Raw genomic sequence first — 13,014 nt, 5'->3', positions numbered from 1 at the left:
TTCCTTTGGACTGATTATACATGTTATTCAGAGACGTCACGCTGGACGCATTCCCCAAACGTTCTCGACGCAGCTCGAGTTACTGAAGAGGAACCAAATTCCACATGAGATCGCAAAATGAAGTTATAACAAACACTCACTCAGGGTTAAAAGTGAGTTTTGAGTCAAAGTGTACTAATAATTTCACAAATTGTCTTATGTAGCTTGATGCTAACGTTAGCTCTAATGCAGCTACATAGCAGGTGTGGTTCTTCTTCATAATGCATTTTGTCATAGTCACGTAAGGTCGTAAGAAAATGTTTTGTAGTATTTTTATAGTAAGACTTTTGATAATAGTGGGGTAAATGTATACTGGGATTGAAGCAATGTGGTTTGGTAAACCATGAAATACCAGAACAAAGGCTAATAATGGCGGAATAAAAACAAAAGAATAATAATAAAAGAATAATGAGGATTTTGTGTCATACCTGGCCGATGTGAAGGGCTCGTTTCGTAAGAACAATAGAATAATGAATGGGGCAGTGCTTAACCAAAAATTTGATAATAGTCACCAGGAGTGCTTACAGGGGTCATAAATCTATTTTATTACCCTTTTAATAAACAAATAAATTTATGCATTTAGCAGACGCTTTTATCCATTTCGAATTACAATGCATTCAGGCTAATATTTTTACTTAGCATGTGTTCCCTGGGAATCAAATCAACAACCTTGCACTGCTAACACAATGCTCTACCACTTGAGCAACAGGAACACTACAAAAAAACACTTACACAACACAGCCTTTTATTAGCCTTCTATAAAAACACACAAAATTTACAGTTTGTGAGATTAGCTTCATTGTGTTTCTAAAATCATATCCTACTACAATTTTTTTTATACATTTAAAAATGTTTTTAATATTTTTATTTTTGTTTTCATGTTTGAGCTTATATATATTTATTATCATGACAGTCTGAGTAATTCTGGTTCTTGAACAGTAAACTTTGAAGTGTCAGCTTTGTGAACATATGTTGTTTATGTATCTAGTAAGAAAAACTGATGAGCAACAACCTTTTTATTTTGGGTATTTCATTTGTGTGTCCATACCGAAATTGGGGAGTGACAGGTAAGGGCTGACAGTAATTACTAATAATGCTTGTCTGATGATGCATTTTTAGCTCACTGCTTGATTGATTCAACTTTCATATTTAATAATCTACATGAAAGAAGTCCTTTTATGTATTTGAAAAATGTTTTATCTCGAACACCGTAAATAAGGGGGCTAAGCAGTCGCGGTAATAAGTTTGTAAGAAGATAATTGAAAAAGCTGATATTTGACCGTAGTGTAGGAACAACATTGGCATAAATCTTGTCTATTACAGGAGTAATATTGGACATCATAGACAGCAGAAGCTGTATTCCATGTAACAGGATGGTGCTTTGGGCCTTATTTGCAGAAGATTTCTCAGTGGAGGCCCTTCTGGCCACAATCAGCACTCGACAATATGTGAATACAAGAATTACCCACACAACAGATGTATAAATCCCATGTGTAATTTTGCTCTGTTCTACATGGTACGGCGTGTTATAAACATTAGTTGAACTACAGAGACCACTTGTTGTAAAAACAGATAAAGGGCGAACAACTAAAAGGAGAATCAAGTCAGCCAGTACAGGTAAAACTCCAACACCCCAAATCAGAGAGATGAGGATGTATGTCCTGCGCACTGTGCAGATCTGATGGTGATGCAGTGGTTTGCAGATGGCAATGGAACGCTCAACAGCCATACCGGCCAAAGTCAGAGGAGTGTTCTTATGAGTAGTTGAGGATATTATTAGAAGTGATACACAGAACGGGAGAGGAACCTTTGGCCATGCATAAGTCATCACAATAAGGCTTACACTGAAAAAAACCAAGAGCATATCATTGAGAACCATGTGAACATACAATATATATCTTGGATCATTGTAGAAAACTGAACTCTTGAAGAATGTGAAAACAAAAATTCCATTGACGCAGTTTACTATGATACCAAGAAGAACAGTTGTGAAAATTTTTGCAAAAGCTTCTGCATTTCTGTCTGCTGTGGTGTACTGAAACATTGTAGAATTCATTGCCCTTTTGCACCGGTATCTGTGACTCCTTTTTCTTAGCTTTTTTGTTGTTTTTGTTTTTCCTCCAAATAATGTCCACAACTTTGTGAAGTCCATCAAGCAGAAGGATGAATATTTTCCATCTGTGTCATCTGATCTGAAGATAAAATAGATACACAGAGTATGTAAGAGTGAGAAGTTATTAGCAACACATGAATTCCAAAATACAGCATTGCAAAAACCTTTTGTAGTGCTTACCTTCTCAAATTGTGTAGTCGATTGATTTGCCTCCAGATTTAAAAATGAACAGGTTTAAATACTTCAGATGAGGAAGAGGAGACAGCACGTGGGGAGGGAGAAAGAGAGGCAGGACGCCCCAAGTATGATCACAGGCTGGTAATATCGAGATGGGCATAAAATTATTAAATAACAATTTATTTAAAATATGCAAAAGCTCATGAATGATACTTAAAATGCGCCTTTGTTTTGCAGTGGTGCTAACAAACCTCAGTGCTCAAGGGGGCGATAGAGTCACCTTTAATTGTCTGTGCCATTAAACCAGGGGCCTCTTTGATGAAATGTTGCATAGAAACTGTCCAACAATTAATCCATGATCTTTTGTCAGATGTGCATATGTGTGGTTCAATTGTGCATGCATCTCTCTCTTATGTGAAATCTATAAATAATTAGTGGGACTATTGATGCGAGGCTCGATGCTCTGACGAATTTTTCAAAGCACTATTGTATGACACACTGTGCCAATGCTTGAAATGACAATAGCATGTGATTGATGATGTTTGAAGCTTCGAATGTCATGCAGGATCGTGACAGCTGGTTTGAAAAACACTTGTGTTTGACTTTACATTGACTTGGTTGTGTGTGTGTGTGTGTGTGTGGTGCACTTATTTGGGATTCAGTAGAATAGATTAGAATAACCTCAACACCAGACAGAAACTGAATGCACATCACATGCACCTCATTTTATCATGTGCTATAGCTGGGGTCAACAGCTCAACTAAAATATTTTTGCTACTACTCACATCACTTATTAATTATAATCACACACTTGTATATTTTATATTATTGATCAATATGTGAGTCCGTTGACTGGACTACGCATGACAAGAGTTTGCACAGATTGAAAACTTTTCAAACCATCCTCTGGGTTAATGCTAGATGGCATACAGCAAAATCTACTAGGTTATTGTTGTACAACACACTGTGCAACAATAATTACTATTTTTTCATTATTGTAAAGGTTAGGTTTAGGGTTGGGGTAGGTGTAGATTAAAATAATAATAATAATTATATAAATATATATTACATACAAGAACAGGTTGACTTTCGATTTTGCGATCACTCTGTGTACATTCTTACGAGATCAGATATTTGTCTTTATTTATGACCTGAGATCAGTCAAACTGTTGCCATGGTTTGATTTCCCCAAGTGGGTTAAAGGTTTGAAATATTGCATAAAAATTTTATTTGACTGAAATGCGTGCGTTGAAACATTTTGCATTCTACCTATGAAAAACTTTCATTGGCTTTTACATTAACTCTCCCCTCCTGGTGGAATGCAACAAACAAATGATTACAAATAATTTTAAACTGTTAAAAATTATTTTTGTAATGATGATTTAAAAAACAATTAAATAAATAATAAGGGTTGTATAGTTAAAACTGCAACCACGGTCATATATTTATGTATTAATGTTACAACTTTAGTTAAATAAACAAGTAATATAACTGACTTACATTTTAGACACATTATGAATTAAGCAAAGCCACAGCAGAGCAATCGCGCATCTCTGAGCAGCACACAACAGTCTTTCGTTCCTAAATGATTCATCATTTTTGAACAAGTCAATGATTCAGTGAGCCATTTATAAAAATGGTTACTTGCTTCATTTATTGAATGAATCAGCCATTTATATGAATTGGTTGAATCAATGATTCACTCATTAAGACGGTGACTTGTCAACACCTACTAGTGGTTTAATTTCATAAAAGTATCATGCTTTGAATTTTATATTTTATACCCAACCTGCAAAACATAAAGGTTATCTAGACTAAACAACTTCAAACCACACATCAGGAGTTAAAGAAGCCATTTAACAAATATCACATATATACATTCACACCGAATCAAATCCCGATCAATTCAAGTAAGCTTAATGTGAATATTAAACATATTGTGTTCATAGATTAGGTTACTCGTATTATCTGTGTCTTTTTGCAACAAAAATACACTTTCACACGCTCAGCAAATTGTTTATCTCTTAACCCGTAGATCAGTGGGCTTAGTAACCTTGGTAGAATATTTGACAACAAAAACAGAATAAACAGAATGGTTGATCGACTCTGAGGAAAAAGATCTACAAGCACTGTACTGAGGAGTGGGGTGATGTAGGACATCATACACAGTAAAAGCTGACCTCCGTGCAGCAGTATCGTGTTCCGGCCCTTTCTAGCAGACACTCGATCTGCACTCGCAGCGTTTGCTGCAGAAAGAACCTTAAAGTAGGTGACAATCAGTGTAATCCACACAAATAACAAATACACAACATTTGACACAGTATCATTGACTACGTGTTGCCAGGTGTTGCGAATGATCACCATGTGACATAAAACGGCAGTAGAGAAAAAGCTTTCTGTACGAGTTGATAATGTAATGAATATATCACTGAAAGCCGGCACCGCTGACAGAGTCCATATGAACCAGATGAGCATGTATGTCCTGCGAACTGTACATATTTGTGGGTGATGTAGTGGCTTGCAAATGGCGATGTAACGCTCTATTGCCATGCAGGCCAGATTCAGTGGAGAGTTCTTGGTGACTATAACGGAAACAAATAAAACAACACAACAAACTGAGAGACTGAAGGGACCCACAGCATATATCGTGACTTGTAAGCCCACAGAAATGGACAGCATTATCATGTCATTGATTACCAAATGGGTGTATAAAATGTATCTTGGGTCACTATAGAAAACAGAACTTTTGCAGAAGACAAGCACAAATATCCCATTGATATAGTTGATGATTAGGCCGAAGACTACACTAATAAAGTTCTTGATGAAGGAGTCATAAAACTGATCTTTCTGAATGGTGCTGTTCATTATGATCCAGTGACCTGCAACAGCTGAGGAATTCCAGTGGAAAAATCACATACAGATATAAATAAGTACACTATCATTGGAATAATATGTTGTAGTGTCGCAGCACTCAATGTCAGTATTTCAGTTATCAGTATAAAGTTATACAAGCTCACTTAAGTACTGTATAGTACTGTACTGTATACAATGCATGAGCATTATAAAAACAACATCAATATTAATTAGATAATGCTGAAGCGAAAAGACATTCACATGTTACACAAATTTCATGACTCTGAATTCATAAACTGACCTGCCTTATTCCTATGGCCTCTGACCTCAGAGAAATGCATTATAGCCTCTACTGTATTTATCCTTATGATTATGCAATGGTTGTGCTCTCTGAAGGGCAAACTGAACAACTGAGGATTTGTGCTGAATTAATGAGCTCCTTTAAAATGACGCAAGCTTGATCAAGGTTTACATGACCTAGATGCTTTTTTTTGATTATTTGGGCAGTTTAAATTACAAAGTCCTGCAAAGTGGCCTGATAGACTGCATCTAAAACGATTCCAAACGGTAATTTTTCGGGTTTTAATAGTCTATATAGTATATGCAGTTAGCTTTTGGGGAACGCCTTTGGCAAGAACAATTCTGAATATCGTGTGCAATCAGTTCAATGGAAGAGCATGATGTCACGGACGGGGTGACGTAGCGACCAGGAAGCTAAAGCCACGTGCCACGCAGCTGGCTTCAGCTTCGCGTCTTTCAGCAAGCGCTCTGTGTGTGCATGTTCATAAGTCTGTCTTGTAAGTCTTATTTACTGTTGTCTGTTCAGTACCAGTAGACTAAAATGCCAAAGTCTAAAGCAAAGACCAGACACGTGAAGGGCGAATCCAAATCGTGCTATAAACTGTGTGTTCCTCCATGCCAGCGCTACATCACGGCTGGAGACACACATGATTTATGCGTGGTTTGCCTGGGGTCGAAGCATGCTGAGTCGGCTCTCGAGGGAGGAGGCACGCAAGCAGAGCGTTCCAGAGTTTCCTCCCTCGTCGCTCTTGTGGGTTATCTGGACGGGAGATACTCACACCACTAGCTAGCTCCTCATACCGCGAGGCTCAAAAGCAGAGCGTCACCACTCGTGCTCCCCCACGTCGGGACCGAGGGTCTAAATGCTCTGAGTCAGGGGCTCATAGATTAAAATCTGATCTTCGTACTGTAATCGAAGCTAGGAAGTCCTCGATGAAGAGGTCCTGACGCCAGAATTCCAGTGACCTCGAGGGTAGCCCCTACTGGGGTAGAGCGGTGTCCACCTCATTATACGGTGCCCGTCTCTCCCCGGTGCCCTCTGGAGGCCGGTCAGCCAACCCTGCCAGTGTTTCAGGGCGCATCGGTCTTCCGCGAGCGTTTCTCCCAGTTATTTCCGCACGTGAGCGTAGCGGAGCTGGGAAGCTTGCCTCCCCTTCGGGGGTCTCTTACACCAGAGATCAGTCTCGAGAGACTGATTCCCTTAGTACATTATCGAGCAGCGTGGAAACTACTGCCAAATGTATCTCAATGGGTCCTACACACAGCAGAAAGAGGCTATTCTATTCAGTTCGGCCATCCACCGCCGAGATTCAATGGGGTTACACCAACAGTCGTCAGCCCCCAGCAGGCTCTGGTTATGGAACAAGAAGTGAATACCCTATTAAGGAAGGAGGCCATCGAGGTGGTCCCTCCTCTAGACAGGGAATCCGGATTTTACAGCCGGTATTTCATAGTTCCAAAGAAGGATGGTGGGTTGCGTCCGATCTTAGACTTACGTCAATTAAACCTCTCAGTAATGTCACTGAAGTTCAAAATGCTCACTGTCAAACAGGTTGTAGCCCAAATCAGATCCGAGGACTGGTTTGTCACAATAGATCTCAAAGACGCATACTTCCACATATCCATCCTTCCACAACACAGGAAGTTTCTGAGGTTCGCTTTCGGGGGCAAAGCTTATCAATGTCAAGTACTTCCCTTTGGCCTTGCACTCTCACTGTCATGAGTCCGGACCCGGTGTTCCTCCCTCTCACCACCAGAGGGCGACACTTCCCCATCTCCCGGACTCATTCATCATTCACAATACACCTGGTTCACTCGGTACACCTGTTTTGCATCCACTCACTCACTTAGACACACACAGCTGATTCCCATTTGTTCACCTACATATATTCTCCTCTCTCCCACCACTCGTCCTGCCTGGATTAATTGTACTTGTAAATGTTATTCTGTGTTTCTATAGTGTTCCTCGAGTTGTGTGTGGTTTCCCAGTGTTTGTGTTTATGCCAGTTTTGTTTTGCCTTGTTGGCCTTTTTGTTCTTTTTATAATAAAGTGTCTCTTCCCTGCATTTGGACCCAGACCTTGCTCTTTCCACGGCGCCGTCTCTACCGCGCCGTGACACTCACCCCGCACGTTCACAAAATGTGTAGTTGCGGCTCGTGTACCCCTCCGTATGCAGGGCATCCGCATTCTAAATTATATCTAGCTCAATCAGAGCAGATGGCTGTTCGACATCGAGGTGTCGTTCTCGCCCATATGGGGGAGCTGGGTTTGAGACTGAAGGCCAAGAAGAGTGTACTTTCTCCAGTTCAGAGAACCACCTATCTAGGCGTAGTATGGGATTCGACCACGATGCAGGCACGTATGTCTCCTGCTCGGATCGAGTCGATCCTCACATCAGTCAAGAGAGTCAGAGAAGGCCAGTCACTCACTGTCAAGCAGTTTCAGAGACTGTTAGGGCTCATGGCAGCTGCGTCCAACGTGATACCTTTTGGCCTCCTGCACATGAGGCCCCTACAGTGGTGGCTCAAGACCAAGGGGTTTTCCCCGAGGGGAAATCCTTTCCGAACTATTCAGGTCACGCGGCGATGCCTTCGTGCCTTAGACATATGGAAGAAACCTTGGTTCTTGAATCAGGGCTCGGTGTTGGGAGCTCTTGGTCGCCGTGTAATGCTAGCGACAGATGCGTCCCTCACCGGTTGGGGTGCGGTCATTAGTAGCCACCCTGCCCGCGGTCTGTGGAGCGGTCGCCATCTGACATGGCACATCAATTGTATAGAAATGCTAGCAGTATATCGAGCATTGAAATATTTCCTCCCAGACCTGAGAGGCTGTCCTGTGTCAGTGTGCACCGACAACACAGCGGTAGTCTCTTATATCAATCACCAGGGGGGTCTGCATTCACGCATCTTGTACAAGCTGGTATACCAGATCCTCCTGTGGTCTCAGGGCAAACTCCTCTCGTTAAGAGCAGTATATATTCCTGGGAGATTGAATGTGGGAGCAGACATGCTGTCGAGACAGGGGCCGAGCCCCGGGGACTGGATGCTTCACCCCAAGGTGGTGAAGCAGATATGGCAAATATTTGGCAAAGCTCAGGTGGACCTCTTCATGACTCGAGAGACATCGCAATGTCCCCTCTGGTTCTCTCTAGTTCACCCAGCTCCACTGGGACTAGATGCCATGGCACAGACTTGGCGGAGGCTTCATCTGTACGCCTTTCCCCCCATCGCTCTGCTCCCGGAAGTTCTGGCGAGAGTACGCCGGGACGGGGTCCGTCTGTTGTTAGTAGCCCCATTCTGGCCGGGCCGAGTATGGTTCGCAGATCTGTAGCCCCATTCTGGCCGGGCCGAGTATGGTTCGCAGATCTGATTTCTGTTAGCAGCTGGTCTCTCAACCGAGGTTGTTGAGACCCTACTCTAATCCAGAGCTCCCTCTACGAGGAAACTGTACACCCTGAAGTGGAAACTCTTCACTTCATGGTGCAGAGATCGCCCCCTTGACCCTGTTAACTACCCAGTTGGTACAGTTCTGGAGCTAGGCTCTCTGCGGGGTTAACCCACTCCACCTTAAAGGTGTACGTGGCGGCCATAGCTGCTTACCACGTCCCTTTCAATGATCAGTCACTGGGTAGACACCCCCTAGTTACAAGTTTCCTCCAAGGTGCACTGAGGCTGAGACCTCCGGTACGGTCCCGTATTCCCCCATGGGACTTAGTTGTGGTGTTAGAGGCTCTCTGCAAAGCTCCATTCGAGCCAATTCAAGACATTTCAGACAGACATCTGACACTTAAGACTGCCCTATTACTGGCTATTACTTCTCTAGAAGTTGGAGTTGGAGATCTCCAGGCCCTCTCGGTGGCCCCTAACTATCTAGACTTTGCCCCTGGTATGGCCAAAGCATTCTTATACCCTCGAGCGGGTTATGTTCCTAAAGTTCCCTCTGTCACACCACAACCTGTCGTACTGCAGGCCTTCTGTCCTCCTCCCTTTCGGGAGCCAGACCAGGAAAAGCTAAACTGTATGTGTCCAGTGCGAGCATTGGACGCATACATCCACAGAGCTGCCCTGTGGAGAAAGTCTGACCAATTGCTTGTTTGCTACGGTCCTCCTAAAAAGGGTTCTCCTGCCTCTAAGCAGACCCTTAGTCGTTGGATAGTCGAGGCTATCAACGTCTCCTATGAGTCCTCTGGTCTTCCCCTTCCTTTGGGAGCCAAGGCTCACTCTACGCGGAGTATGGCTGCCTCTAAGGCCTTTCTAGCAGGTGTGTCCCTCTTGGACATCTGCAACGCTGCGGGGTGGTCCACGCCCTCTACATTCGCCAGATTTTACAATCTCGATATGCGAGCCGCTCCTGGCTCTTCTGTCCTCTCGCCTTAGCTCTGCTCTCCGGATACACACTAAGCAGGGGTTTGGTAGTCTGGCAGCGTTGGCACATTATTCCCCAAAAGCGCTTGACGCAGCTCAAGTTCACGTCGAGGGAACGAGATGCTGCGTCGCAGAGCCTTACTCCCGGCACCACTGCCGGCGCTTGCTTCCCTACTCGAAGCTGTAGCCAGCTGCGTGGCACGCGCAGGGCTTTTTTATTTCCAGTTACAGCAACTATAAAATTTGCTCACACACATACATTTTAAATTAAATTTTTTACTTTTTTAAAACAAATTTAACTACCCTATCTTATATATTATTATAAAATCTTTATATATAGTTTTGATAGTGTTTATTAATTTAGCAGCGTGAAGGGCTTCTTTTAACACAGGTCTTTCATTTTTAAATGCACAATTATATTTCGTTCTTGTGAATCATATTCAAACAATTTCTTCAAATGTCATGTTGCCTGTTAAAATGAAATTTTTTGAAAATTACATTTGACTGAAATGCGTGTTGAAACATTTTGCATTCTACCTATGATAAAACTTTCATTGGCTTTTACATTAACTCTCCCCTCCTGGTGGAATGCAACAAACAAATAATTACAAATAATTTTAAACTGTTAAAAATTATTTTTGTAATGATGATTTAAAAAACAATGAAATAAATAATAAGGGTTGTATAGTTAAAACTGCAACCACGGTCATATATTTATGTATTAATGTTACAACTTTAGTTAAATAAACAAGTAATATAACTGACTTACATTTTAGACACATTATGAATTAAGCAAAGCCACAGCAGCGCAATCGCGCATCTCTGAGCAGCACACAACAGTCTTTCGTTCCTAAATGATTCATCATTTTTGAACAAGTCAATGATTCAGTGAGCCATTTATAAAAATGGTTACTTGCTTCATTTATTGAATGAATCAGCCATTTATATGAATTGGTTGAATCAATGATTCACTCATTAAGACGGTGACTTGTCAACACCTACTAGTGGTTTAATTTCATAAAAGTATCATTACATTTTTCCAACATTTCCTATTTGTATGTCAAAAAAGTAAAACATTAATCTAATAACATTATTTATGCATTTTCAATTTTGAATAAATTAATTTATGGAACCTATCTTCATTAAACAGTCTGAGTAAATACATCTAAATGGCACAGTTTCTGTGTTTCCTCTGCAGTGGACAGATGGAGTTTGTTGATACTGATTTCATTCGAATAGTAAAAACCATATAGTGTCTTATTATTCTAACTTAAATGTATTGATCAAATGTAATAATTCAGTGTAAATGGAGACGTACATTTAATCAGTTTAGGAAAATATTGTAGTTCATAAAGTTAAAATGTGTGACAGCAATAAATTTAAAATATAAAATATATAAATTCAAATATAAAAAAAGAACAAAAATGAAAATTATGTCATTAATAACTCACCCTTATGCTGTTCCAAACATGTAAGGCTCCTTTTATCTTCGGAACACAGTTTAAGATATTTTAGATTTAGTCAGAGAGCTCTCAGTCCCTCCATTGAAGCTGTGTGTACGGTATACTGTCCATGTCCAGAAAGGTAAGAAAAACATCATCAAAGTAGTCCATGTGACATCAGAGGGTCCGTTGGAATTTTTTGGAGCATCGAAAATACATTTTGGTCCAAAAATAGCAAAAACTACGACTTTATTCAGCATTGTCTTCTCTTCCGTGTCTGTGTGAGAGAGAGTTCAAATCAAAGCAGCTGGATTTCCGGTTCGCGAACGAATCATTCAGTTCACCAAATCAAACTGAATCGTTTTAAACGATTCGCATCTCTAATACGCATTAATCCACAAAAGACTTAAGCTGTTAACTTTTTTAATGTGGCTGACACTCCCTCTGAGTTCAAACAAACCAATATCCCGGAGTAATTCATGTACTCAAACAGTACATTGATTGTACTGCTGTGATGAACACCGAGCCGAGCCAGATAACGAACAATAGACTGACTCGTTCACGAGTGAAGAACCGTTTCTGTCAGACGTGTCCGATTCGTGAACCGAGGAGCTGATGATACTGCGCATGTGTGATTCAGCGTGAAGCAGACCGACACACAGAGCGTCTGAACTGAACTGATTCTTTTGGTGATTGATTCTGAACTGATTCTGTGCTAGTGTTATGGTGCAGGTAAGCCGAAGGCTTGAATCAAGGGCAATCATCGCCAATGACGCCATTATGTCGAGCGAAAAAGAACTGGTGAACCGTTTTCTTCAACTGGTTTATTGAATCGAACTGTCCGAAAGAACTACTGGTGATCCGAACACCGATGCAACCTGTTCTTCACTCGTGAACAAGTCAGTTTATTGTTCGTTATCTGGCTCGGCTCGGTGTCCATCACAGCAGTTCAGTCAATGTACTGTTTGAGTACATGAATTACTCCGGGATATTGGTTTGTTTGAACTCAGAGGGAGTGTCAGCCACATTAAAAAAGTTAACAGCTTAAGTCATTTGTGGATTAATGCGTATTAGAGATGCAAACCGTTTAAAACGATTCAGTTTGATTTGGTGAACTGAATGATTCGTTCGCGAATCGGAAATCCAGCTGCTTTGATTTGAACTCTCTCTCACACAGACACGGAAGAGAAGACAATGCTGAATAAAGTCGTCGTTTTTGCTATTTTTGGACCAAAATGTATTTTCGATGCTTCAAAAAATTCCACCGGACCCTCTGATGTCACATGGACTACTTTGATGATGTTTTTCTTACCTTTCAGGACATGGACAGTATACCGTACACAGCTTCAATGGAGGGACTGAGAGCTCTCGGACTAAATCTAAAATATCTTAAACTGTGTTCCAAAGATAAAAGGAGGCCTTACATGTTTGGAACAGGATAAGGGTGAGTTATTAATGACATAATTTTCATTCTTGGGTGAACTAACCCTTTAAAAAATGAGTCTGCTTTCTCCTTAAATGACAATTTAATTTTAAATTAAGTCATTTCTAGGTAAACTATCTCTTTAAACGAAACATAGCTGGGAAGTCTCAGTTATGAGCTATAAAAGAGCAACCATTGAGCAATAAAAAAATATTTGCAGTAATATTATAACATTAATCTAAATAAGTTCATCTAATAGTCCATATGACACTATGGGAAATGTACCCTGTGAATTTGTGGTG

General features: G+C 41.0%; 2 protein-coding genes across 2 annotated transcripts; both read right to left on the bottom strand.

Moving 5' to 3' along the window:
• Positions 1-1,159: 1,159 nt before the first annotated feature.
• Positions 1,160-2,191, bottom strand: LOC128015172 (odorant receptor 131-2-like). The gene has a single exon (XM_052598847.1). It carries the CDS (start codon positions 2,189-2,191, stop codon positions 1,160-1,162), a length of 1,032 nt encoding a protein of 343 aa, XP_052454807.1.
• Positions 2,192-4,279: 2,088 nt separating this feature from the next.
• On the bottom strand, positions 4,280-5,194 carry LOC128015204 (odorant receptor 131-2-like). Its single transcript, XM_052598869.1, has one exon. The coding sequence runs from the start codon at positions 5,192-5,194 to the stop codon at positions 4,280-4,282; it is 915 nt and encodes a 304-aa protein (XP_052454829.1).
• Positions 5,195-13,014: the final 7,820 nt, after the last annotated feature.

Source organism: Carassius gibelio, chromosome A6, assembly GCF_023724105.1.
Source record: "Carassius gibelio isolate Cgi1373 ecotype wild population from Czech Republic chromosome A6, carGib1.2-hapl.c, whole genome shotgun sequence".
NCBI classification, from domain to species: Eukaryota; Metazoa; Chordata; class Actinopteri; order Cypriniformes; family Cyprinidae; genus Carassius; species Carassius gibelio.
This window is presented reverse-complemented; position numbering and strand designations above follow the sequence as displayed.

Excerpts from the sequence above, each read along its gene's own strand:
- LOC128015172 (XM_052598847.1), bottom strand. The coding sequence starts at position 2,191 with ATGGACTTCACAAAGTTGTGGACATTATTTGGAGGAAAAACAAAAACA.
- LOC128015204 (XM_052598869.1), bottom strand. The coding sequence starts at position 5,194 with ATGAACAGCACCATTCAGAAAGATCAGTTTTATGACTCCTTCATCAAG.